At 42.0% G+C, this 27,549-nt stretch overlaps 2 protein-coding genes across 2 annotated transcripts in view; one reads left to right on the top strand and one right to left on the bottom strand.

The window, feature by feature from the left end:
- tacr2 (tachykinin receptor 2) overlaps positions 1-3,808 on the top strand; it is a 6,982-nt gene extending 3,174 nt beyond the window's left edge. The window contains exons 4-8 of the mRNA XM_008302967.1: positions 1,722-1,916; positions 2,737-2,887; positions 2,971-3,090; positions 3,177-3,253; positions 3,364-3,808. Of these exons, the coding sequence (XP_008301189.1) occupies positions 1,722-1,916; positions 2,737-2,887; positions 2,971-3,090; positions 3,177-3,253; positions 3,364-3,652 (832 nt within the window). The 3' untranslated portion in view covers positions 3,653-3,808. The remainder of the gene's footprint in view (positions 1-1,721; positions 1,917-2,736; positions 2,888-2,970; positions 3,091-3,176; positions 3,254-3,363) is intronic.
- A 1,530-nt stretch (positions 3,809-5,338) lies between these two features.
- Positions 5,339-27,056, bottom strand: LOC103373146 (hexokinase-1). The gene is made up of 21 exons (XM_008302966.1): positions 26,707-27,056; positions 19,859-20,021; positions 16,704-16,852; positions 16,495-16,614; positions 16,169-16,264; positions 15,937-16,036; positions 15,545-15,728; positions 15,085-15,240; positions 14,855-14,942; positions 14,375-14,520; positions 13,753-13,945; positions 13,553-13,664; positions 12,945-13,093; positions 11,443-11,562; positions 11,107-11,202; positions 10,932-11,031; positions 10,665-10,848; positions 10,396-10,551; positions 10,057-10,144; positions 9,575-9,720; positions 5,339-7,217 (listed from the first exon to the last, which is right to left on the bottom strand). The coding sequence occupies exons 1-21, from the start codon at positions 26,767-26,769 to the stop codon at positions 7,070-7,072; spliced, it is 2,757 nt and encodes a 918-aa protein (XP_008301188.1). The 5' UTR covers positions 26,770-27,056; the 3' UTR covers positions 5,339-7,069.
- Positions 27,057-27,549: the final 493 nt, after the last annotated feature.

The following is a 27,549-nucleotide window of genomic DNA, read 5'->3' as shown; positions in this document are numbered from 1 at the left end:
ATTTTCTTGGCAAACACACTTGTGTGAGCTGCTCTTATAAAAAAACAAAAGCCATTTCTTTGACATTTTGCTTTCTGATGTAATTACATTGCAAAGTCTGGCTGAAGTGTCTGATACTTTTTGAGGGACTGTGTGCCGCAGTGCGGTTGTTCCAGACCATCGCTGGAGCATTTTGTTCTTCTCTTACATGACACATACATGACTCTGCTGCCTGAGACAGGTGCAGTGATTAATGAGTCACAAGCTGAGATCAGACCAGGTGTAAAATCTTGTAATGTGAAAATTCTCCCTCATTAGTTTTCCATTTCTTGAATCACCAGTTTGTGCGCCTCCATTCAGGACTTTTCTTTGGCATCATCAGGTGAAGCATTGGGCAGAACAACCACTTCAAACACTTGAACGGCCAAACAATCATCTCTAGAAAATAACACAACGGGTACAAGTCTCTTTAGCCTTGACATTACAGCAACAACCCTAGTAAAGTGTGCCAGCCTTGGAAATGAAAAAGAAAATGAGAACTCTGAGGGTTAAGGTTAATGCAAAAGCAAGCAGAAGACCTGACACCACAGCAGCAGCACGCTCTAAAAAAAACAACACTCATCTTCATGCAAATCATTTTCACTCCGAGACGGCTCTGTATCATCTGTAACACATGCACACTGTCGGTGTTGAATAATTCACATTTATGATTCATAGCTGTAGTTAGATGATTAGGCTATAATAGCGGCGATAGTGAGTGAAGCTGTACATGGCTTATGAGTTCTATTGCCACGGCGCCCACATATCTTGGTATTTATACATACATCACTACAGTCAATGAAGAAAGTAGCTTGTTAGGCCAGGGGGGAACCATTTCTATTATTTGCAATAGATTTATCTCTACAAGTGCTGCGACATAGGGGCACAAAAAACATTAACTTTTATAAGTAATCATTTGAATTACTATATTCACTGCAGGTGTTAAATATCTGTTTAAATTCACCTCACCACACAATCACTTTTCATAAAATACTATATCATTTATGTTTGATGTTAAAGATAATTGCCTGCAATCACATTCCTCAATGTCTATATGTTTCTGTCACGCTGACATGCAGGAAGGAATAAAATATTGCTGTGATCATTATTTTACATTGTCAGGGCTGAGCTGTTTAGTTTTTACCGTGCAGCCTCTCTCTGTGAGCAACAATATGGAGGCAGTTTTCGATTTGGTGCTAATCAGTTTCAAGTTGAGCTAGTCTTAATTTCCATAGTACTTACAATTACAGGATATCTACGTTAGAAATTATTTTTAAATTGAGATTTCTTTTAAGAATTCAAGAAAACAACAGCATTGTTTTCCTCAGACAAACGATGCTTTCATCCCTTAAACCGTGACAGTTACTGTATTTTCCACAAACGAATAGATGTTGTTTGTAATTTCTTGTAAATTTCAGTGCATTTGAGAACTTTTTAAAAGGCTGCTCTGAAAAAGAACACTCAGCAAGAAGTTCTTAATGAGCTTGAGTCAGGAGATTACAGTAAATGGTTTAATGGATGAGTGGGTAGATTGTTGTCATCAAAAGAAAGCTTGACTTCAAACTATCCGTGGCACAGAGTTTTAAGGACCCTGCTTTCTTTATGTCTGTTTTCCACAAGTCAAACATCAGATTCCTGACTGTGTATCTGTCAACAAACATGCTTGTAGGTATAAATGAATGAAGCTGTTCTTCCTCTCTCAGGTACATGGCCATCATCCACCCTCTGAAGCCTCGCCTCTCCTCCACCTCCACCAAGGTTGTGATCGCCCTGATATGGATCGTGGCCGTCTTACTGGCTTTCCCTCAGTGCTACTACAGCGTGACGAGGTTTTACTACCCCAGAACTGTGTGCATGGTCGACTGGCCGGACGATTACGGAGGAACACATCAGCTGAGGTGAATGAAAGACACACAAACACACAAAATAACCACAACCAGAGAGGCAGACAGTGACAACTTGTCTCGACAACTTTGTGAGTAGAACTAATATCACGTATAACTGCAATCTGAACACTGTGTGTGTCCTTTAATTGGGTACACATACCTGTAGATATCCACATGGACATTCATCGTGCCTCATCTGTACCTGTGAAAGCGCTACATAGTCTTTATTATTGCTTCATTTTAGCCTCACTACACTGTTGTATTTCTTGTTATCTTATTTTCTCTTATTTCCAAGAGGTTCTCAGTGCACCCACTATGTGGACACACTTACTCATAGTGATATGTATTTATGTTCATTTATATTTCTATGTGCAGGTTGTTAGTGAAGTAACAGGACAAACTAAAAGGCAGGACTAATAGGGAAGGGTTTGGATGCCTTTTTGAAACCCTCATTAATAAAGAGTTATTACTTTTATTTCATAACATACAAAAATCTGCACATGACAGTAAATAGACTTATTATTTACCAGAAAAGTGGCATTACAGCCTCATAATATCTGATTAATTATTAATCATTCATATTAGAAGCCTTGCTAAGTGTGCCATACTTTTAAGTATTGCCAAATGAAAAGTAGTTAAAAGGAAGCAACTCAGTTATAGTTGAATGAGGCGCATGTTATAGAAAAATAAAGCCAGAAATCACATTTTTGCGAACTGATACATGTACACAATGTGAATGTACAATGACACGTCCTCGGTCTGTATGTTGTGATTTTTTTGTCCTCATCTTATCACCAGATGAGTTATTAGCTCTCTGTTTCCGTCCCTGCAGCTATCAGTACGCAGTCATACTGCTGATCTACTTGCTCCCTCTGCTGGTGATGCTGGTGACCTACAGTTTAGTCGGTCGATCGCTGTGGGGCGGACACATCCCCGGGGAGGCGTCAGACCATTACCACAGTCAGATCACAGCCAAGAGAAAGGTGCTTTTTTTTTCTACTATTACAACCTGAAACTGAAAACACAGCAGTGCCTCATATGTGCATGACCTGTGATTTTCCTGCAGGTGGTGAAGATGATGGTGGTGGTGGTGGTGACCTTTGCCCTCTGCTGGCTGCCCTACCACATCTACTTCATCCTGGGATCATTTAACCGAGACATCTATAAGCAACATTACATTCAACAGGTTAGCAGCTGTCTCTCTCTGCTTGCTTTGTATTCTTGATGTTGTAATTTAGCGTTTACTTATCAGTTTGTTTGTTTCCTTGTCAGGTGTATCTGGCTATATTCTGGTTGGCCATGAGCTCCACCATGTACAATCCTATTATCTACTGCTGTCTGAACCAAAGGTGAACATTCATAAAGCCAAGCACTGCCTTTTGCTATCCTTTGTATTACCGTTCTATCATTTTACACTCTTGACAAACCCTCTTAACTTCACTTCTTTCCCTTTCTGCAGGTTTCGTGCTGGTTTCCGTCATGCCTTCGCCTGGTGTCCCTTCATCAAAGTGTCAGAGGAGGACAAGATGGAGCTGCAGCACACCCACACCTTCAGAGTCACCATGACACGCAGCCACCGCAACGACGCCTCATCCATCAAAACAAACAACACGAACGCCTCGAACACGCCTGTCATTGGTGACCTCAACGCAGAGAGAGATGCTTGCGCGTTGCTTAAAAACCACTCACACAACGCACGCTTGGTGAAGAGGGCGGACAATGCAAAATCACCAGCTGCCAAACTTTAGGGGGACGTAAACCATGTTGAGGATGTTCTCAAAGGGAAGAGTTTTCTGACGGAAGCGAGAAAAGACAAGAGGAAAACCTGCCGACTTCCAGATCGAGGTGAGTGAGCGATGACACTCATCCATGTGGAAGTCGTTGAAGTTGTTCGTCAGACTTGGGACCATTAAAAGATGTACGTCTATGAATGTGACTGTGAAGCAGACGGAGGTTTTACTCTGAATTCCAAACTGCTCATGTGGAACAAAACACATACTGGAAAACAAAAGAGGCTGTTTCTGATGTTGCAACATTCACGCAATTGGGAAGAAGTCTGAAGATGAATTCAACCATCTATGTCTTTTGTTTCAAACCTTCTTTCTCTGCATCTTTTCTTTCATCACTGATGCTTTTCTTCTTTGTCTCAGCTTTGGATATTTTGGTGTTTACGGCAAGATCTAACTGTGGTTACTGGTTTTTTAGTGCATAAAGTGGACGATCAGTCCACTGGCATCAGCATCAAGCCTTAACATTGTTGTTTGTGTGTTTTCTGCCTTTGATACAGGAGCTCTTCTTTCTCTTGAAGGAACTTTTCTATTTTGCTTCACCAATCATAAAGCGCAATAATCAAAGTCAATCAGTGGTTGCTGATTATAACGAAGACTTTTCCAACCTTTCCGGCATTAAATATTGACAATAAAGCGCAGGTTAGTTCCTTTAAATATTCTGGGGTTGGCCATGTTGATGATTTTAGATTAGTTTGTAAAAAGCCAACATCTAGTTTGTGAGATCTGTCGTTTCAGCTCAGTGAGATAGAAAATCCCTGGTGGAAGTGTGATCACCAGCTGCTAACAACTGCTCAGTGACAGTAAGGACTATTATTATTTCTGCTTAACTGACACTGACACTGGGATATTCATATTAAACATGTAAAGGGAAAATCAGCCTTGAATTTGCTGGACGAGCCTAGTTCATAATTGTCTGGTTAGTCTGTTGCTGTATAGTACTACGCCTTTGTTACTGTATTCTGCTCTTATATTGTGATTTGAAGGGTTCATAAAGCTGTGATGTGTATTTAGGGTCAGTGTACAGTAGAGTCTAAATTAAAACGTAAAAGTGCCACTACTGAGAAGAATGTACATTAATGTAAAATATGCTGATGAAGTGGAAATGTCAACATGAAACAAATGGTTGGACGTTTAGAGTCATGATGTTTTAAATGCTGTAGCGTGTGAGCGATTTCAGAATGTAGCAAAAAAAAAAAAAACGGAAAAAAGAAAAGTTTGATTCTTTATGACTTTGGCCTTTTAAAACCACACAGTGACAGCATGAAACATCTGTATTTGTTGTCTAGACAAAGCAGGAAGTTTGTTGTTTGTGACCTACATAAAAGTCAAAAGTATGTTGATTTAATGTGGTAATAAAATTGCACTGCAATTACCCACACACACACACACACACCTTTATTATGTTTCCGCCACAGATGCCATTGAAGTTTTGTGCACGTGACAACCTGCATTTCTGCTGTGACAGCTGTTAACATATTTTGTATTTGTCAGTCGCCTGCGGCTACAGAAACATCAGACTCAACAGGTTTTGCTGCAAAGTTCCTGCACAAGAACGCTTCACACTAATTATAGCACACGTGGAGGCTCGAGCTTACATTCTGATTGAACATTTAGACATGTACATTAGTGCGAAACAAACAGGGCTTCAGATTGACACAGGTTTGTTTTTATTTAGTGACTGATTGACAGTGTTGGACAGATACAGTCTAGGCTTTGTGAACAGAAGCAAAGAGATTAAGGTGTTCTGTGAATGACGAGGGTTGGCGTTTAGACTGAGTAATTTGGGGAAGACGGAGTAGCTTAGGACGCGCTGGAGAGGCTGGCCTTTTTTTTTTTTTTTTTTTATCCTGACAGTTTGATTAAAAGGTGGAAAAGAAAATTCCACTAACTCGTTTGGTATTTTACAAAGATGGCAGGAAAATAAAGTGTTGAATCTCGGTACCACTGACCTCAGAATAGATCATTTTTCCGTCTTATGGTCTCAAACATCTTCATATTTGATCAAAAAAAAGAGGCCAGCCTCTACATTGATAACTGTCTCATAAAACTGCCGGTGAACAAACTCACCAGTCTTTCAATATTAGTGATCATCTAGATGAAGAGAAAATAAATACTTCAGAATTTGCATGAATTGTGCTACATGAATGAGCCATACAGTAGTTGAACACCCTCCTGAGCTGTTGGGAGCTTGTCGGTGTAAGGATATGCTTTCTTGCCAAAACATTTGAATTCCTCTTAAAAGTCTCGGCTACTGTGATGTTCTTGTATATTCATACAGTTTGGCCATGGTTGTTCCTCTGGCATTCATGTTAGCACCAATTGCCTGTTTCATGGCTGTTGCTAGGTAACTGATAAGTCTCACCGTGGCGATGAGCGAACTTCTACAGACAACAACAACAACAGCTGTGATTAGTACCGACAGCAGGACATATTTTTTTTTACATTAGAGCACAGATAATAATAGAGATTGCCGTCTTACAATCTACCAAGCGTGCACATTCAGAAACGATTTCCTGCTGATCAAGAAGAAGTCCCTCTTCAGTCACGTTGCTGCCCGTAAACAGAGGACGGCCACCATCTGAGGGAACTTTGCTGATTTCTGTGTGCATCATTATTGCAACAGTAACATTTTTTTTTTTTTCAACATCTCCCAATATAAAAATAAAATAAATAGCAACATTATATGTATAACATATTGTATTATATTCGGGTAAGATATTAAAAATCTTAAAGCAAAAATATTCCCTTTCATCTCATTACACATATATCATCTCTTATCTTTTTTTTTTATATATATATCTTCCTGTACAGACAGTGAGTAGTCCACAGCAGACACACTTTGGTGACTTTGGTGTAAAACAGTGTTTTTATGTCCCTGCATCTATTGAACACGTCACAAGGATCAACACCCTGCAACTGGTGTGCTGGGAAGTTTGTAACAGACTGTGGTTACCAGACGAATCCTCCAGGTGGAGACAGAGGACCTTTACAGGAGTGTGTCAAGTATTTTTTTCCCCCTCTTTCTGCCCTGCAAATTTTTTTTTTTCCATTTTTTCTATTTTTCCAGGAGTTGAATGTGCGTGTTTTATCCCTATGATAAGTTTAACCTCAGGAATCACAAAAACTGCAAACCCCTTAAGAGACTGGGTGCTGTTACAATGGTTAATCAAAAAATAATCTAACTACGACAGAGTGCCTGACTCTCTGCGACTAAACACAACAGAGAGAGCCGACTCCTTTTCTCTCAGTCACGCAGACGGACTAAAGCAGCTACTGGGGCGTGATGTGTTGATTGGACTCGTTTGATTAAGGAAGAAAGGAGACAATGGGTGAGGTGTCGAGGGGGTGAGACGGAGGAGATTTTTGTTTTTTTTTCTATTTGTTGTTCAGCTCCTGCCTCAGCCGGCAGCCCACAGCTGTGATGAGAGCAGCTCCTTTCCCGCTGCCGTCCTCCGACAGAAGGAAGTTGACGTTACACTGAGGAGCCAGTTCGTTTACCGTCTGGTGCATGATCCGGGAGAAACTAGACGGACACAAAAAAGATTTGTTAGGAGGAAAAATATGATGAATGGGGTTTGGCACTAATGCTAACATAAAGGACGTGGTTTTAACTTCATGAAATCAACCAGCAAGAGAAGGAGCCAAAGCTGGTGACCATCTGAACAAACTCGCTTGTTTCATGTTTAACAAGTTAAACAGGAGTTTTTATGTCCACGTGCAAGACAGCCAGAGCTCTCCTGTCTGAATAAGAAACCTTTCTGACGATCTTTGTTCAGCATAAACCAAGGCTTAGCTTTGCTTGATTTCCCAAGTGGTGGTAAATTGATAGGATTAGGGAATTTATCCACAACCAAACAAATAACATTCATTTAATCTATGTTTTGTTGATGGAGCTTTTGAGCTGAGATTGAGCAATTAATTGAACTTTAATTATGACATAACTAAAGCATGAGTGGACATGATCTGCAGGCAGCTAATGCACAAGATTTGTACTCTTAATATCATGAGTGATCTTTAGATTTCATAATTACTTGAACACTTCATGGATTGTCTGTTTAAGATAAATGGTTTCTCCACTGGTTAACTTGTAAATTAGCCACACATCAAGCCAGCATAACAGACCAGTGCTGATAGAAAGTAGAAACCTCCCCCTTGGAAACAGACTTTTCCAGCGAAATGCCAATTAATGAAAAAATGTGAAACATAAAACAAGTGAATTCATAAGTATTCACCCCCTTTAAAGTGACTTCCTAATTCAACCAAGGAGCGGCAAATAGGTGCTACAAGTTACACAATGGACACATGGAGATCATCTCATTGCAGAGGATGTGTCTTAAGTGATGGTAGTATAAAGACTCCTGTATCTGGAAGCTCTAGTCATTGGTGAGTCAGTACTTCTGGTTATAATTACACCATGAGGACAAAAGAACCCTCCAAGCAACTCCATTAAAAGGTGACTCAAAACTAAATTCAGGGGATGGATAAAAGACAATCTCCAAGTAACTGAACCTCCCTTGGATTACAGTTAAATACACAATTACATAATGGAATATGGCACATGTGTAAGTCTGCCTAGAGACTCAAAAACTAAGTGACTGTGCAGAGAGAGATGAGTAAGAGAGGCAACCAAGATGCCTATTTAACGCCTGAAAGAACCAAACATTGCACATAATCACAAACAAATCATCCCACCATGAAGCATGGTGGTGGCAGCATCATTATGAGGGGCCACCTCTTGGCAGCAGACCCTAGAAGGCTTATAAAGGTAAAGAGTAAAGTAAATACAGCAAAGTATAGTGATATTCTAGAGAACAACCCAATGCAGTCTGCACGAGAACTGCAACTTGGGAGAAGACTCGTTTTCCAGGAAGATAATAACCCGAAGCATACAACCAAAACTACACGGCAACGGTTTAAAAACAACAAGGTGAATCTTCTGGAGTGGGTCAGTCGGAGCACAGACCTCAGTCTAATTGAGAATGTGTAGCTGGACTTAAAAAGGGCTCTTCAATTATTATCCCTGTGCAATCTAACCAACAAGAATGGGGTCTAATTGCAGTGTGCAGATGTGAATGGTTGATTGAACAGACTCAGTGCTGTAACTGTGGCCATCTGCTAAATACTGACTTGAAGGGAGGTGAATACCATCACCATCCCTCCATCCATCATCTGTACATCGCTTAATCATCTGTAGGGTGGCAGGGGGGCTGGAGTCTATCCCAGCTGACTCAGGGTGAAGGCAGGGGACACCCTGGACAGGTCACCAGTCTATCACAGGGCTACACTTAGAGACAGACAACCAAGCACACTCACATTCACACCTACGGACAATTTAGAATGACCAATTAACCTCAGCATGTTTTTGGACATTGTGGGAGGAAGAGAACCCAGAGAGAACCCACGCTGCACAGGGAGAACATCCAAACTCCACACAGAAAGATCCCAGGTTGGGATGCGAACCGGGGATATTCTAGAAATGTGAATACCATCACTTATTTTATATTTTATTTTTTGAATTAATTGATATTATTTTGTAGAAATTTCTTATAACTTTGACACAAAAGAGTCTTTTTTGTGAATTCTTGTAAAAAAAACAAACAAACACAAAAAACCCTAATTATATTTACCATGATTAATGTTGAAAAGCAATACAAGGGGAAAAGGAAGGTGGATACTTTAATATTCACTGTATATAATCAGCATCTCGCCTTGTTCAGCATCATGTGTGAAGATAAAAGACAGCAAAACAACTATGTTTGCTCAACATCTTTAACCATCTTGTAAATGTAAAGGTTGCGATCTCTCTTTGTTACATCTCATCTTGACTTTTTATTCACTTCGGTAGACTCTGAACAGTTTTGTAAGATGAATTACACTTACTGTGGATGTAGTTTGTACAATGTCCCGTCGACCCCTACGGTGATGTCCAGATGGTCCAGTCCTCGGTTCTCTCTAATCTTATCAACCACAGCCGCCATTCCTGCACCACACAGCTGAGCGGCACGCCGTGACACAGCTCCGCACACCTAACAATAAGAGCCATTATCATTATTGCAACAGTTAGCAGATTATAGTTGCCACACAAAACTACATATCGCCCACCAAACCTTAAAAACAAACACAACTCAAACGTGTCCGTGTGTCTTATACTGCTGTAGAGTCACATACTTTCTTGTCTTTCACAAGATGAGGCTGACAAAATAGTATTGTGCGTGTCCATTTGTTTTACAGTGTGCACATGGACAGGTTAAGGTTTGAGACTAAATTAGCTACTACATGCTTAAGAGGGAGTTTTTAGTCAGGTAGAAATTAGAAAAACACATTATTCTTTTTTATTTACAACTCGTCTCTGTCCTACTTACCTCTTTGACGATGATACTGTCATCACAGCTGCTGTCCAGACCTAAGTGTTGCAGGATGGATCTCACCTGCAGTAAAGCCAGTCTGTCACTGGAGAGAGACACACGAAGAAAGATTTAACCGTAAAAGAGAAGAAATAAACCAAAACATGCCACTTAAAAGAATAAGAACACTTGCACCCAAAATAAGCAAAGGGAATTTGTTGCAGGCTGTTAATGGAGTCCTGTTTCTGATGTTGTCACGTTTACAGCTTAGAAAAATGAGGCACGAGTCCAGAACACTTCTCCCCTCCTTAAATTCAAGCACAAACAGCCCAGGTGCCTGTTTATTTGTTTCTTTACCTTTCTATCTGTGAGAGGAACTTTGTTTCGAAGATGCCTCTAGTCTTCAGTGTTTCAGAAATCTGTCCCCTGAACAGAAATCCTTTCTTGGTCATGTCTATGAGGATGTTCCGCACGATCTCACCGAGGTACATGCCGCTGCACATTTTCTCATATCTGAAACAAGCAAGCACAAACCAATAAATAGGCGTATGAATCAAAGACATAAAGTTTTCACGTGTTTCTGACTTGAAGAGCACGGACACAACATGTCTGTGTATAAGAGGCACCTCTGTTTGCCTGGATTGAGGGAGAAGTCGTCCACAGATCGGTCGTACTCCGTCCTGATGTCGTCAAGGCATCCGTTGTCTCCGAAGGCCCCCCACTCCATGTTGACACACATCCGTCCCTCGTCTTCATCTATCATCTCAATGTTCTTCATCTCCTCCATGTAGCACGCGTTACTGCCGGTACCTGTAATCAGAACGGTGTGTTAGTGGGGCGGAGCAGAGGAAGCTGAATATTTATCAGAATTAGTCAGTATAAGGTGAACTAACCAGCGATGAGTCCAACCTCACAGGTGGGTTCTTCGTAGGCACAGGTCATCATGGTTCCCACCGTATCGTTGACGATGGCCACCACATCCAGGTCAAATTCCTTAAGAAGAAACACGTATTATGACCCAGTCTGTATTTTTGTTCAACTAAATGATCCTGTTTTCTCATATCCTACCTCTCTCCTCTTAATGGCCTCCCTCAACAGTCCCACCACATCTTCTCCTTCACAGTCTGTCGCCTTGAAGCCCTTTGTCCATGTCACCAAGATGCCCTGCACACAGACACACACGAGTTCTGCACATCATGCAAAAACTTCACGGTGTACTCAAAAGATTGTTCCCTCTTTGCACTTGTAAAAAAAACCCAGAGCGGTTGAGCTAAAAATAAAACAGTTTCTCTTGAGTGTTATAAAGTTAATAATTTGGAAATATTTGAGGTTTGCCCATGATGCTATGCAGTCACAAGACAGTACAATGTATATAAGAGAGGGGGAAAAAAAGAGGACACTCACAGCATCCAGCCTGGTCTGTCGGCAGGGGAACGAAAAGGTGAAGCCAAGAGGAAGGCGAGCGTTCTTCATGCCCATGTAGTCCAGGAAGTCGCTGATGCACTGCACAATGTGATCAAACAGCTGGAAAAGGAGGAACGATATGATAATGAGTGAAACAAAACACTATTAAATGTCATTCCATTTTGAGCTTCTGGTTATTAGTTTTCCACCCACAATATTAAGCTTTAATTAGTGGCCAGATTTGAATTTGATGTATGGCACCATTAAGAATCTCATTGTTTTTAAGTGTTTTGGCACAGCTTTATAATTTCACTCGTCTGTAGGGATTTCAGATGTGTGACAGAGAAAAATGGCTCTTAGAGGGTCTCTGTTGTTCACATATGTCACTAACCTTCAGTCAAGTTAGTTTTATTTCATGCAGTTGTGAAGAGAAGTACTGGAGAAGCAGCTGTGAGTGTGTCGTATATGGACACCGCACAGTTGCCAGCCCAACCACAGTCTATCATCACCGGCCAATAAGATGGTAATTAAACACTGAATCACTTAAGCAGTAATACTGCTGCTGCACTACTGTTATGAATCAAGCCTTTAATGTACTTATATTACCCTCCCCATAAGTGATGGTTGAGTTAACATAAAGACACAATGGGTGCAAATCGTTTTTTCATTAGAAGTTATTAAGGGCAGAAAGACAGAATGGAATCTTTCACTATTTTACTATTAACCAGGCACTGTGGGATCATTTGAGTGCACAGTATAGACTATAGTGAACCTTAGTCGACAACATGACCATTTGGGAGTCATGGTATAAAATGCATAGTGATGTTTGGACACACATCACGTCTGATATCTTGGAGCTTTTCTGACCAACATGAGGATTTAAGCCACTTTTTTAAAGGCCTGCACACCTACACAAGTCTCTCACTTACTCTGGCTAATTAGCTCTCTGCTCAGGTTGAAACTTGGAGGATATGCTGGAGAATAAAAATAATGTCGGTGCAAGTTCTATCGTAGAGGGCTCAGTCTTTAGAAGAGGTCAAATTAGGAGAAACACCGGTGAAATCATACAGTAATATTGTGCCGTTATTCAGATTTTTCTGTCATGTGTGGTGTCATGGGCTCAAGGGAACAGATGGAGGAGTGTGGGTGAAGAGGCCAGAGGTGACAAACTGGATTAACTTCAGCCAGTGCACAAGGGTTAAGTTCAAATCTATCTTTTAAAGATTGTCAACTCGATGCTAATCTCAACCAATCAGCCGCTCTGTTTGTCTACCTTTAACCTATTGACCTTCTTCCCAGCTTCTATCCTATTTACTCACCACTAAACAAACAAGAGTCACACATCGGCCTCCTGCACAACTACCGTAATCTTTGCTGTTCAGTTCAGTTCAGATCTTTTAACTTATCCTTCTGTCTTCCACTGCAGTGCCCAGCTTGTGTAATTCATTCAGTTTAATGTGGATTATTGGGTCACATGACGGATGTCTGATGGTCCAGCTCACCTCCTCTCCTGTTCCCTGCATCACCTCCATAGGAATAGCGTAGATCTTGTTGTGCATCTCCACCGTTCTCCTCTTTCCAGAACGAATCTTGACCATCAGAACTCTGAAGTTGGTTCCTCCTAAATCCAAAGCCAGGAAATCACCATGTTCTGGATAAACACATAAACAGAGAGACCGACATAAACGCACAACCAGGAGCCAAAATACTCACAGTCCAGTGATCTAAATGAACATCTGAGGGTGATTATCTGCAGTTGTATTTTACGGATACAAACACTGTCTCCCTGTTGGGTACATGTATGTAAAGACCCTACAAGGACACAGTTGGATGTTTTCTGTCTGTCTTGGATTTCAAAATTTGCAAAAATAAAACAGGATTATTTAGGACAAACTGTGACGACAGTACAGAGAATACGACATTCCAGTGATAATTATTTTTGGCCGAGGGCTCCATCAGTCACTGAGAGGTTTGACATGGTGTGAGCCAGTAATCAGGAGCTTAGCTGCCGAGCAATGATAGTAGCTGTTCTCTCCTAATAGCAGATGTGCCAAAACAAACCGTCAGCTTGCATATGTTCAAGCATGTGAGCGAGTCCACGTGTTTTTACCTGAGCCGTCGGGAGTGCTTTGTACAAAGGTTGGCAACATTTTGACAGTGGCAGAGTCCTGAGTGCTCTTTGAAAGGCCATTTTGGATCTCTGTCCTCATTCGCTTCTTTACCTGAAGAAGTAAAGAATGTTTCGATCATTAAATTCATCTGATTATTGGATTAACACACAGTAAGGCGACACACTATCCCTCTCCTCACCTCTAGCAGCTGTTCGTTTGTCAGGCGGAATTCAGACAGTGTTTGGGCAATGTGTCGCGACTGTTCGGCGAGTCTGTAGGCCACAGCTGTCACCATGGCAGCACCTTTTCCACTGCCGCTCTCTGAGAGGAGGAATCGGACGTCGGAGTCAGGGACCAAACGTCGGACAGTCTTATGAAGACGACGGGCATACCTGGAACAGATGGAAGACAGTTTAGGTGCTGAACTTACTAATGTATGCTCTGTGGTTAGTATCAGACATACTGATGGACAATAATTTGGGATTTATAGTTAGTTCCATTGGCTGATGGCAATTCACAAACAATTTTGTTGAAAAGTGATACATGCATGATATTAAAAGATAATGCATGTAAGAGAAATACAAATCCATACAGCTTGTTTTTTTTTGGTTTTTTTTGGCCTTTGTGCCTTTATTGGATAGTGTTAGTGAGAGAGAGACAGGAAAGTAGGGGAGAAGAATGGGGGGAGGACGTGTGGGAAAGGGTCATGAGCGGGATTCGAATCCATGACCTCCACATTGGGACTGTAGCCCTGCACATGGGACGCCAGCTCAACCAGGTGAGCTATCATACAGCTTGTTTTTAATCTTATCGACACTCACTGTGGGTGCATCTTGTACAGAGAGCCGTCAATCCCGACAGTGGTTCGGAGACGTGCCACTCCTCTGTTCTCCTTTAGCCTCTTTAGAATGGCAGCCAGTGTGGCAGCTATCAGGTTGGCAGAGCGGAAAGACACGATGGCACAAACCTGGAGGAGGAGGAGTGGTGAGGGGAGAAATTCATGAAGCAGCAACTCGGAAGTCCCATAAATGTTTCAAGTAATTCTTTAAATCAAAAGTGCTCAGACATGCTGCAAAAGGAAACTGTTTCCATTTGTCCTTAAAAGAAACCTGAACACAAACGCCAAAAATACTACAGTAGGGGTCAAATATTTTCATTTCATTTCATTCTTTCACTTAGCTTTAAGTGGTTTGTGTAAAAGTGAAACATGAACTACTTCAATATACTTTTCACTATTTACATGTCCTCCTTGAGAGGCAGGATTTACATGATTCAAGTGGTAATTCAGCAGCGATACCCACATGCTGCACAGCGATGCAGTCTTCCGTTGAGGGCTCGACGCCAAGTTTGATTAAAATCTCTCTTGCCTTGGACAAGCCCTCCTTACTCCTAAACAGGGGAGATGAACAGAGACAAAGAGATGCTATGATGGACTAGAAACTGATAAGATTGACTATGAATGCTTTTCTTCTGTGGAACAACTTGATAAAACAAGTGAATTGACCTGTTGCAGTCCCGTAGTGTGACTTACTTCTCTATGGCCGAGATGTGCTTGGTCTCAAACTTCCCTTTAGTCAGAAGCTCAGGGGTGATCCTTCCCTCAAACAGCAGGCCTTCTCTGGCCATCTTCACCAGGATGAGACGAACCAGCTCCCCCAGGTACATCCCACTGACCATCTTCTCAAATCTACGGCGCAAGAAAACAACAGACATCAAGAAAGTTTTGGGTTAAATACCACAACACCTCATTGTTTCCAACACACAGCAGTCCTCTTGTAGTTAAATATGCCACTAGAAGCTATATTTTTAGCAGCTGATCTGAAGCTAAAGGCATCTTGTATTTCTTTTTAAAAATCAAAAATGTTTAAAAACAATACAGAACAGTGTGGCTGACAGGTAGTCATCAGCTCATTCTGCGTCGGCCTTGCAGCTTAGGAGTTCATTCTATCTCAGGAGTGAACAAGGAAGTGACACGTTTTGGTTTGACGTACAGCTGTTTGCCTGGGTTGATGGAGCCTCGGTCTATCTCCCTGTCAAACTCTGTCCTGATGTCTTCCAGCCTTCCGTCGTCTCCGAAGGCTCCCCACTCGGTGTTCACACACATCCGGCCCTCGTCTCCCTCCACCAGGTCAATGTGACGCAGCTCCTCCATGTAGCACGCATTGGTGCCCGTACCTGAAGACACAGCAACACATTTATCAGATAAAGTGACTGCAATTATTTCCTTGATTCACAAAACAAAGCACAGATGAATATTGGCACTCAGTTTGTCAATTTTTTAGTTGTATCTAATTTGTAGTTGGCTGTTTGAAAAGTATTGAATTTATTGCCACACACACTCTTTGAATTTGACTGGTGCATGAACTATTCAGATGCACAGTACCGATGATGATGCCGACTTCGCAGCGCTGGTCGTCGAAGCCACAGGTCATCATGGTTCCCACGGTGTCATTCACAACTGCCATGATGTCACCATCATAGTCCTGAAACAAATAAAAACACCGGCATGTCGGTGAGCTTTTGACAGCTGCCATCTGTGCCATTTTGCATCCTAAAATGAAACCAAATGCAACAGAGGTGAAGTGAACGTGAGTGAGACAAAAGATGAGACTCACGCCTCGTTTCTTGATGGCTTTGTTGAGCAGCTTGACAACATCCATCCCCTCCACTCCGCTGGCCTTGAAACGCTTTGTCCACGTTATCAGGTAGCCCTGGAGACAAGCACAGAGAGCCAGAGGGAAATGAGACAGGAAAAAGAAAGATTTCACGTTCAGGTGAGTCGAGGTTTGTTGGGCTGAGCCGGGCACAACCAGGTTACATTGGATCACGCCTCAACTACTGTGGCAGCTCATCATGTAAATAGACTGCAAGATAGGTTGTCAGACATTTGCATGAAGAATAATAAATTGAACACGCTACGGAAGTCGACCACGTGCTTTACCTCATCTAGTTTGGTCTGCTGGCAGGGGAAGGAGAAGGTAAACCCAACTGGGAGTTTCTTGTCTTTGATGTTGTGTTTTTCCATGAAGTCAGCGAGACACTCTGCCACATGGTCGAACAGCTGGAGCAGAGGTGGAGGGAGGAAGAGGTTGGTGCAGGTTCTTTGGAGAGACTGTGTATGTGTCTGTCTGTGTTTCAGCATAAACCTACTCTTGTTCCACTGCCGTGCATGATGTCCTCCGGTGTGTCGTAGATTTGGCTTTCCATCTGAACGGTCTGTTTCTTCTCATGGCTCACTTTGACGCGGAGGATCCTGAAGTTGCTGCCTCCCAAATCCAGAGCAATGAAGTCTCCTTTCTCTGTTGGAACAGAATGAGACAGTATAGGAGAAGGTCAGAGGAGGTAAAGGGAGGGAGGGAGAGAAATGCCAGTGTATTTAGGTACATCAGCATTAGCGCTTGACATTTCTTCCTCAGGAAAGTACTGTGTGTTCCACATTACTGTATGATACACAGCCAATCCCTCAACAGGAATACGTGCCTCATAAACAAATAGAGCTCTCACTATGAAATAATGTCACACAATGTGCCATAAGGAAGAAGTTCTATATGGAAAGATGTTCCAGATAGCTTTAGCTCTGACCTGTCAGCTCCTCCAAATACAGAGTAGCAGGAAGTAATACATGTGCTCGGTTTCTTCATGAGTGTGTGTGCTGATGTGTAATACTGCATGATTCCTATAACCTCCTGTATATTTATTGGTTAATGATTCATTCCACCACTGGCATATTTCAGCTGATAAGGAGCTCATCAGAGAAGATACTTCATGAGTAAATTCAATTATTATAGAGATGGGAAAAGCAGCACGTACACATTTATTCAAAGTGACAAACATCTGTGAAATGTAAATTGTGTATTATTAATATTATTAAAAGTGTTAGAAGTAGTTAATTTGTCTAGTAAATGTTAAAATATTATCTACGTATGAATGAATGCTGCTGTGTTAAAATGCTTAGAATGTTTGTTTTTCTATAATGCAGAGGCATAAAGAAACGTCTGGTGTGTTAAATGTGACCTTGAGCCCTAATGTACTGGATAATGAGACCCTGTGTTGTGTTGCTGCCTGTGATGACAGAGCACTAAGTTCTGGTACATTTTTAGTTCACAGTCATTCACCAGCACACTGGCACCATAGTTTACAGTTTCTGTCTAACATAATGGATTTATAGCTGTCTGATTAGGAGCTGCTTATCACGGCTCATCCATAATAAGAGCGCATTGACCTTTGATAAAACTGGCAATAACCTCTCAGTCACTACAGATATGGTCTGCTACTGTCTCACTGCCTCCTGTTTCATTTGAGCTCTTCCTCTTCTGTGATCCAACAAATCTAACTCTAAGAAGTATAAACAAACAGTTTGACGGTAAAGGTCATTGATTTGTGTATCAACTAATTTACAAACCCTTTAAATATTTTTCTGACACTGCTGGAAGTTATGATGGTACAACAATAATTGAAATATAGAAATTCATGATGTGCATTATGTCACATTATGTTATTTAAGAGTAAATGTGATAATAAGAGCACAAACTACTACTTGGCTTTTACCCTCTTCTGTAATTTCACATTATTGTTATGATCTTCTGTCACCAGTATTTGGGCAAAGCGAGGTCAGGTCAGCATGGTCCTGCTGGTAACCGATAGTTTATCTCAAACACACCAAGGACACAAAATAAAAACAAAAAAAAATCCCATTTACGGTAGCATTAGTTTGTGGAAATGGAAGAGTGGTTGTGGTTTTAAAATGATGAGAAAACATTAAATAGTTTTAAATTCACTGTTGGTTAGTGGAAATGAAGACGTGTTGTGATATTGTGACACATCTGTGAATATCCAAGATAATGTAGAAAGATTGAATTCAGTTATTTTAATCACCACAAAGCAAACTGATGGATTTATGGGTCCAGTCTGTCGTTACCGTCAAGTTATCAGCTGAACAAAACGCAGGCTAATTCCGCCTGTGTTTAACCTGCTGGACTAACAATCCAACCTCCCAACTCTATGTGTCTATGTTAACTACCAATAAGGACATTATTATGGATGTAATGTAAAATAACAATTCATTAATAAGTCAATATCAGAAAACAGCAACTCCAAACTGTCCCACTTTGTCCTCTGCAGCAGCACGGTTCGATGTTTAGGATGAAGCAGCGAGGAGACTAGAAACACTTTGTTATGTAACTCCAGGTGTCTGCATCTGCATCACTGTACCTTTAGGAATTACTTCTCCAACAATGGCAGCAGGATTAGTGTTAATCTCTGATCTGTGTCTGTAACGTTGTGTGTCTGGAGCTGCAGCTCTCGTGTTGTTAGAATCGAGTTACAATAGAATAGATCAGAATAGAAAAGTCTGTGTTCACGTGTGAAGGGAAACGCAAGCTTTGCTGCCATTAACATACAGCTGACTAATGTAATAAAATCTGCCTCTCAGCTCAGGTTGACGGACAATCTCCTCCCAGAGAACAGCACGTACAAGGTGAGGAAAAAAATCCTGCCTCACATTTAAGTGAAGGGCAGAGGGACTGCGGTGACGCACACAGCAGACAATGACATAATGACGAATGAAGGAGAGAGGACAGCTGACGTACAGCATTGATCACGGAGCAGTTTGAAAATCCATAATGTCTGTGTGCAAATGACCAGGCATTAACATTTAACACAGACAACAGGAGAGAACAACGAGCGGCTCTCTGTCACCTTATTGCTGCAAAACAAACTACACCATGTTATCTGCAAAACTTTATGCTGCATGTGGACTAGACAGCTAACTCACCGGACTCAACAGACATTGATTTAACTACTAAAAACTTAGTTCTGGGTAAGTTTTTCCATCCATCCATTCATTATCCATACACTGCCTAATCCTCACTCGGGTCACGGGGGGGCTGAAGCCTATTCCAGCTGACTCAGGGTGAAGGCAGGGGACACCCTGGACAGGTCACCAGTCTATCACAGGGCTACACTTAGAGACAGACAACCAAGCACACTCACATTCACACCTACGGACAATTTAGAATCAGCAGTTAACCTCAACATGTTTTTGGACCTTGTGGGAGGAAGCCGGAGAACCCAGAGAGTTAAACAAGGGAAACAACTTGAGTTTCACAGAAGGGGGTCTTTAATCATCATAATCTCCATCTGTCACCTGTGGTTCTGCTAATATACTAAACCTACACACTCTGTAGTTCTTTGGCTGTTGTTGTAGAGGAACACTTTTGGCTCCATAGCTCTCTGGTCAGAACAGAGTCTGGCCTCTGCTGTCACTTGGTGTCGAAGTGATAAAATACAGGTTTAGACGTGCTCACCTGATCCATCAGGGATTGACCGCACAAACGTTGGCAGCATCTTCAGCGCAGCAGTGGGATTCGTGTCCCGGCCGAGTCCTTTGGACAGCTCCCTCCGAAACCGCTGCGTGATGTCGAGTAACGTCTCATCAGAGAAACGCATGGAGTACAGGTACTTATCGATCTGAAAATAAACCAAAAACATGTTTCAGATCAATCTTAACCATTAATCATCAATCTGACGCAACAATACTGTTGATATCAAGGTCACATGTTAGGATTCACACATAAACTTTGACACTGTATCGTCTGACACAGCCTCAGTTTATACTTAAAGTCACTGTGTTTGCTAACGACACAATAGAAGCACAGTGATGCCGTTATTATGACTAACCGCCCATCCCATAAAGCTCGTAGTCTTTCATGAGGCTAATCCACCTTCTGAAACGACAAACATCTAAACTGTTCCCAGAGACGAATCACAGCCATACAATATAATCACTATTTTTATGCTGCTTTATTGCACAATAACTGAGCGAATATCTTTACTCAGTCTGATTGTGCAGTCAGTATATGGTGAATAGTGCATCATCATCTTTGTCCTTTCAAAAGGTCACATTACATAGACTGGTGTTCCTTACGGTTTTATTATTTGTATGACAGTGATAAGGCTGCATATACAGACAGGGCAAGTCAGAAGTTTTTCTGATTAGAAATTGCACCAAACCCACAGATAAAAGATGTTTGTCATCGTATCTGGAAATGATAAAGTTTAGCCTGTTGACACGACCTGCTCTCTTAACCGCGGCCGATGAAGCAAACGGGCTGAGCTGTGTGGCCTTTCACAAACAGGATGTTAAACAATCCTGGTGAAAGCCATTGTTGCATCACACAGGGTGATTTGAGATTATAATTTGAAAGGGTGGCAAACGTCACTGAATGTTACTCATATACAGCTCTGGTTGAATGTCCCCGTCATCATGACTTGCTCAGTAAAGAGCAGATTGACCCTTTAAGTCATCAGTAGGACTCATAACTGGATTATCATCACTGCTATGTGACAAACAGCACATCACACTTCAACATGATCACGTGAAATATTCACTCTCGAACAATGCTTGGATGTGCTGTGACGTCTGCCTGAGTATTTACAGTAAAAGTCTTTGGAAGGAATGTTGTAACGTCCTGTTTCTGGAGTCACAAATTAACAACGTTTCCTGAAACAGCTCTGGTGTCCGGAACAGAACAGCTCTGTTTTGTGATCTGCTGGTGCCAGAAACGGATTTTATAGTAGAGAAAATATATGTGCGTTACACTAGTGCTGACCCAAAAGCTGTATAATGTTTAATCCCCATAGTGATATGAATATGTGCAATAAACACAAAAGACTGCCTGAAATTATTAAAGAGAAATGTAGACACTATGTATTCACGCTCAGCATCGCATCATGCAAAGTGAATGCGTACATCTGCATTTGTAGATGAAGCCTTGGATACATTAGTCATGCATTTAGGTTGTAAGAAATGACTCACTTACAACTCTGGTTAAAAGTCCTTTCACTTTGACTTTATACGAAAGCTGGATTGACCCTTGAAGTCATCTTTAGGACTCATAATTGGATGATCATCAGACTGTTATATGACGTGCAGCACATAACTCATCAGCTACTCTCAGAACAATCAATTTGGTGACGACTACAAGCACAATGTTTAAAGAAATAGACACGGGCAAGGAAGATGTCAAGTTTTGAAGAAAATATTTCAAAGGGAGCAAAGAAAGTAAAATTCCCTGAAGTATTATTTGTTAATAAAAGCATGTTTAAAATAAGTCAATTCATTTCTTCATTCAGTCGACATGGGTAGTTGTTTAAGCATCTGAGGTCTGTTTTAACGGTGTACCTATTAAAGTGGACAGATGTAGGAGCTGTAGCGCTAATACACTTCAATATTTGACTATTCATCACAAACCACATCATGATTGGAATATTGAGCAAAGTCATCACACATTGCAGATTTTCCTTAAGTCATGCAGGCCTTTGTGCTGACACATGATATGACACATAAAGGTTGCAATCAGCAATATTAGCCTTTTGATTTCATTTGCAGATAGTTAAAGGACCATTCAAACAATGTGAAATGTGAAATGATAACATGCGTTCCAGCACTGATTGAGATTAAAGCTGAGCTGATGAGATGTGAAATTTGAACTACTGTAAATCGTCAGTCCAGGTGTTAACACGTCTTTGACACAAATGCCGATATGTTGTTTAACTACGCATCGCTGCTTAAATAATGTAAACAAACTGTGAGCCAAAATGGTTGGACAGTCGCACGCAAGACAGCAGCAGTAACTGTTAACCACTCTGTGGGTGTTACATTCCCTATATTCAGTCTAAATGTGGAGTCTGCCTCTGGGATGAAAGCTCATTAGCACATGTTCCTGTCAGACTGGAGCCCCCAGCTGAGCAACTGTTAGCTCCCACCTTCAGAAACTCAGTAAAATGTATCAGTACTGTGAACATACTGGACCGTGCAACAAATAGGCTCTGTGCTGTATTTTATACCAAAGTCTATTCTGTGGTTAGAGGGCACACTTTAACAGCAGCAAGTTTGTGCTCGACCCTCCTCTCATGACGCTGCAGTGAACTCTCAGCAGCTGTGATCTCAATTACACCAGAAACACTCACACAGACAATCTCTTTCCATGCAGACATCAACAAACACATGCATGCAAACTGAACACCTCCAAAATCTAAAAAAATAGTTAAAAGAAATATGGTTGACAAATTCAAAACACTGCAAAATGGAATAGATATAGTTTGCATATAATAACCAGATATGAAGGTAAGCAGATATACCAGACACTTCAGTCTTCCTCAGAAACATCACAAACGTCTATGGTGACGTGACTTTCTCAGCTGGTGGTTTCCTGGATGGGAACATCACCACAGACATCAGTGATGTTTCTGAGGAAGACTGAAGTGTCAGTCGAAAAATGTCAAAAGGTGAAAACAGCTCCTACTTAAATATGTCTGACAAAAAAGAAAACCATATACCTATAATCAGAGTTGACAAAATTAACCTAATCACGCTACGTGACCAAATGCTTCTTCAAACTGCATGCTGGCGTATGACGACAACAAAAACCCACAAAGTTTCTTTCTTTTTTTTCAATGATTTTTTTTTGTGTGTTTGGCCTGTTTAACCCAACATGAGGGAAATGAAAGTAGAGCTCAGCTAGAGCTGCTGCACCACAAGTATCTACTGTTTCCACAAACATCTCACACAGAATGTTAAGACCATTCATTTTTATGGCTGAATATGAAGTAAAGATCAACAGTCAAGGAAAAGCTTCTCTAAACGAAACACTTCTTTACTGGCATATGTTCAGAACATAAAGTGACACCTTGTTGAAGTTTTGTTATTGATATTATTGATATTCACATTGGTACAAATAAATCCCTGTAATGGGAAACGGTTGCTAGTCGTGGCGATTCCACTGATAATCAACAGCCTGTAGCTCTTTGTTTTGGTTGAGTGCTCCTTGTGGTTGAGTCTATCCTGCTCCCTTCAGCCTCTATGACCTGATTGCAAATTCTAATTTGGGAAAACATCACCACCTTTTTGCATCTATTAACATTAACAAGTCATGAGCTTGTAAATGTGTTGGCCATCAAATGCAAAAATAGATGACATTTAACACTACTTTATGAAATATTGTCAAAAAAAGAAATCAGTTTAACCTTCCTGAAGCATTGTTTTTGTTTCTGTGAATGAACTTGTTAAGCTTGTATTTGCTAACCACAGGACATGTGCACAAACTCTAGCTGTCAGCTGATGCGAACAGATCCATTCAAGTTTGATGCTCGGAGCTATTTAAGCTGCCAACTCATTCTGTGTATGCCAGCTGTTGCTACACGTAGCTCCTCCTGCCAGTGTTCCTGCTCTGGTACATTCCTCCCATAACGTATTCTTACTCATCATCACTGTTGGTACTTAATACAACATAATTTTTCCTCATTTACACATAATGTTTTCACTTGCAAGAGCTGAGGCGAACTATCCTCTATGCTGGCACTCAGCTCACCATAAGACTGTCTTCTTGAGGCTTGCTTCAAATAACAATGTGTTTCCAGTCAGCAAATTAAATAGAACCTTAAACAACATTTCCGATTGGTCCTTGACTGCAAACAGGAGCAGTAAAAGTAGTCGTTTTCCACATCGCTCCACGCAGAACTAACAGAAATCCACCAACCCCCAGACTACATTCAGTTCCTGCTGCAGGAAAGAAATTAGCATCTCTGACTCAGCAGTTTGCAGCAAGGAAACCATGTCTCAGCACTTCGTCATAGCAGGGCATCATCTGATCTGACACAGCTCATAGACGTATCTCTACTGTAGAATATACTGTAGCGTGTGCACAATAAATAAGATTCATCTCCATCTGTCACTGAGGATTTTATCTTAGTTTTACAATTAGACCAAAACGTGAGGGTCCACTTCTTCCACTAATTGACAGTTAGGAGACACGAGGCCTCTGCTGGGCTGCACACATGAGTCTGTAAAGGCCATGTTTACTCCTCAACACACCTCTGACACGACTTTCTGTGACGCCGCCCAGAGCTTGGTTTAAGTTTCAGGAGGAGATCACCCTCTCTCCCTCCCTGCCTGCCTGCCTCTCCTTCCCCCCGCCTTCTCTTCCCGGTTGCTTCTTGTTCCTTTCTTTCTGTTTGCATTCCTCCTCTCAACAATGCCTCGTCCTCCTCGTCGCCACGAGGTTGATTTGCAATGAAACCCGACTCCACTCGTGCATGTACGTGCGCGCGGCGTTGTGCACGGACACAGCCTGGCCATGTGGAAAAATACTGTCCTCTACACTGCCCCCCTCCTGCACCTTATGCACACACACAAACTAAAACAGTGCTTCGGATGCCCACTAACGGCCTCGCTACAGTCAAGGACACTGCAGCGGAACGAGTGGACGGGAGACACGCTCAGAGTCTCTTTGACAAGCACAGACAGTTTACCTGAAAACTTGCCAATGATGAGATTATCCATACACTTACACTTATGACTGCTCTGTTTTTTTTTTAGCTACATGCAATTTCACAACTAGAGAAGTGTTTGTTGAGGCCTAGACAAACCGGATCACTGAAAAGCAACACAATGGCTACACACCTGGCTTTGTGTGTGAGCGTGTGGGTGTAAGCCTTCTCCTCCTGTCACCTGTGGTCACATGGTTCAAAGCTGGCCTATTTTAGGGAGGCGGCGAGAGAGGAAGAGAGCAGGAGTAAAGAGGGAGAGAGATGTGTTGTATTACATCAGATCCTAGCTGCTGATTAATGTCTTTTACCTTCACAGAATGTGATCTGACTTTGCCACAGCGAGCTCACCTGGGGATCGCAGCTCTGTGTATCGCCGTGTGCGGACAAACAGCGAACTATTTAACTGAACTTAGAAAGAAGAGTGCAATAGGGGGGAGGATTCATGCAGGAAAAAGACGTGGGTTTGATGCAAAATCTGCAGCTGACGTGTGACATCATCCGTGAGCGACTTTAAAGGGACCCTGCAACATGTATGAATCAAAAAGCACATGTTGAGAAATGGCCTTGGAATAGTTTCAACATGTGACTAAGACGTTTGAAATGTCCAGTATGACACAAGCGAGTCTGGAGGATTTTCAACTTCCCCTGAGTCAGTTCTACTTCATGAGACTGCGTTAGTTCATAGAACGCAGCTCTGTTTGGTGCCTGGCAACATGGGTTTTTATGGCGCATTTATTCAAGAAGGAAGTGACTGGAAAGGCTCTTTTTCCTTCAGTAAATGCACGCATACTTGTCAGAGGGCGAGTTAAACTGGTCCAGTCAGTTTTACAGCAGAAGCCTTGCAGCGGTGGGCGCTGAGCTGAGAAGTTATGAAAGACACACATTCATGGTGCTCCCCTCATATCACTTCTCAAAGTCAGTCTTTAAAACATACTAAAAGAAGCTAGAAGTGCTAGCTCCAGGCTCCAGTTTTGTCTCATTTACACTTCTGTCAGCTTTTATTCTTTTAGCTCACACACTGATGTTTGTAAGACCGAGCATATGGACGCTGGGACACACCATGTGCACTCTGTGTACATCGTGTACGCTGCTGCTCTTTGGCACAGAATCTATGACTAAAAACACACACAGTGTATTCGGCTAACTGGCCATCAATAATAATGGTCAGCTGCTCAACTGAATAATTGATCTTCCTCTTCCAGGTCTCACTCTCCTCCTCTTACTGTGTTAAGCTCCAGTGAGAGAAATGAAAGTGAACGTATCATTTTAACGAGAACACAACAGAAACTCGGTGACCCCTGAAACAACTTCTGCGCCAACTTCTACCTTCTCCTCGCCCTTGTGTGTCCTTTCATCCTTGCACACTGACTTCCTCTCTCCTCCTCTTCGCCACACCTCCCACATCTTACATCATGGCACCAATCACACACACACTCTTGTGTCATGCCGACTCACACATCTTACTACATAAACACACCCCTGTGCAGTTTGTCACGTCTCACTGTGCCGGGTTGATGCGAGTCTAATTCTGAATGTTACTCAATGTGAAATAAGTACGATAGGTCTGTCTTACGCTGTTCTCTCAATACCATGTGAACGTTGCATTCACTTGCCTGAAGACACACGTGGAATATGAAAGTATTCCTGACATGTGCTGTGCTGGAAAAGTCCACGTAAAGTTAGGATGGAGACATAAGACATAAACTCAATGACCTCTACAACACATGTGCTCCTCTCCTCTTGTTTCTTGTTCACCTCCTTCAAAAACACACACAAACATCAAGCACCAAAAAAAATGGAGGCAGAAGACACAGAAACCACTCACCTTTTTAACCTGGTCATCCTTGAGCTCAGTGAAGTAATAGGCTAGTAGCTGGGCCGCAATCATTCTGCTCCTTGTTTCCTCTCACACACTCATACAGACTCACTCGCACAGACACACTCACACGTCCACCTACAGATGGACAAAAAATCACCCCAAAAATAAAAATGTTCAACTCAGCTCAAACTGTGCCCTGGCCCTGTTTCAAAGACACAATCTGTCACACACCGCCAGAGATATAAAGATATCCTCAGTCCAATCCGGTGTGGTTTAAAATAGACAGAGCTGCTTCATGTGTGGCTAAGACTCTACAGCTCTTCCTCCTCTGTGCATGTGAGTAAAGCCAGGAAGCATGAGTGAGACAGCAAGTTTAGCTGCAGGAGGCAGAGAGAGAGAGAAAGAGCTGGGGAGGGGCTTGATACAGGCCCCGCCCACTGTGTGAGTTCATTGGTGGGCAGGCTGAGTGCCACATCCTCCTCGCTGCCATTGGCTGCTCTGCTGACGCCTCGGAGGCAAACTCAGTGATGGAGGAGGAAGAGTAGGAGGAGGAGGGGGGACTTGCTAATTAGGTGGGGAGGAGAGACAGGGAGGGGGGAGGCCACAGAGGGGAAGAGGTGGGTAAGGTGAGAAGGGAATTTGGGTTTTGCTGTTTCAAGGAAGTCGTAAAGTTGTGGTCCTTTTAGCTTGTGTTGGTGGGAAAATGAGTCACATGGTCGTGGTGTTACTCAGCGCTTTGGTGCTATGGTAAATTATCAGCTAGTTCAGAGGAAGAGGAAGGAAAACTACAGTTCTCAGCTTCTTTGGGAACTTTTGACACTGGGGAGGTCAGGAGGTATCAGGGCTGTT

This window comes from Stegastes partitus, unplaced genomic scaffold (assembly GCF_000690725.1).
Source record: "Stegastes partitus isolate 25-593 unplaced genomic scaffold, Stegastes_partitus-1.0.2 Scaffold1915, whole genome shotgun sequence".
NCBI lineage: Eukaryota > Metazoa > Chordata > Actinopteri > Pomacentridae > Stegastes > Stegastes partitus.
The sequence above is the reverse complement of the archived record's forward strand: the minus strand, read 5'-3'. Positions and strand labels throughout refer to the sequence as shown.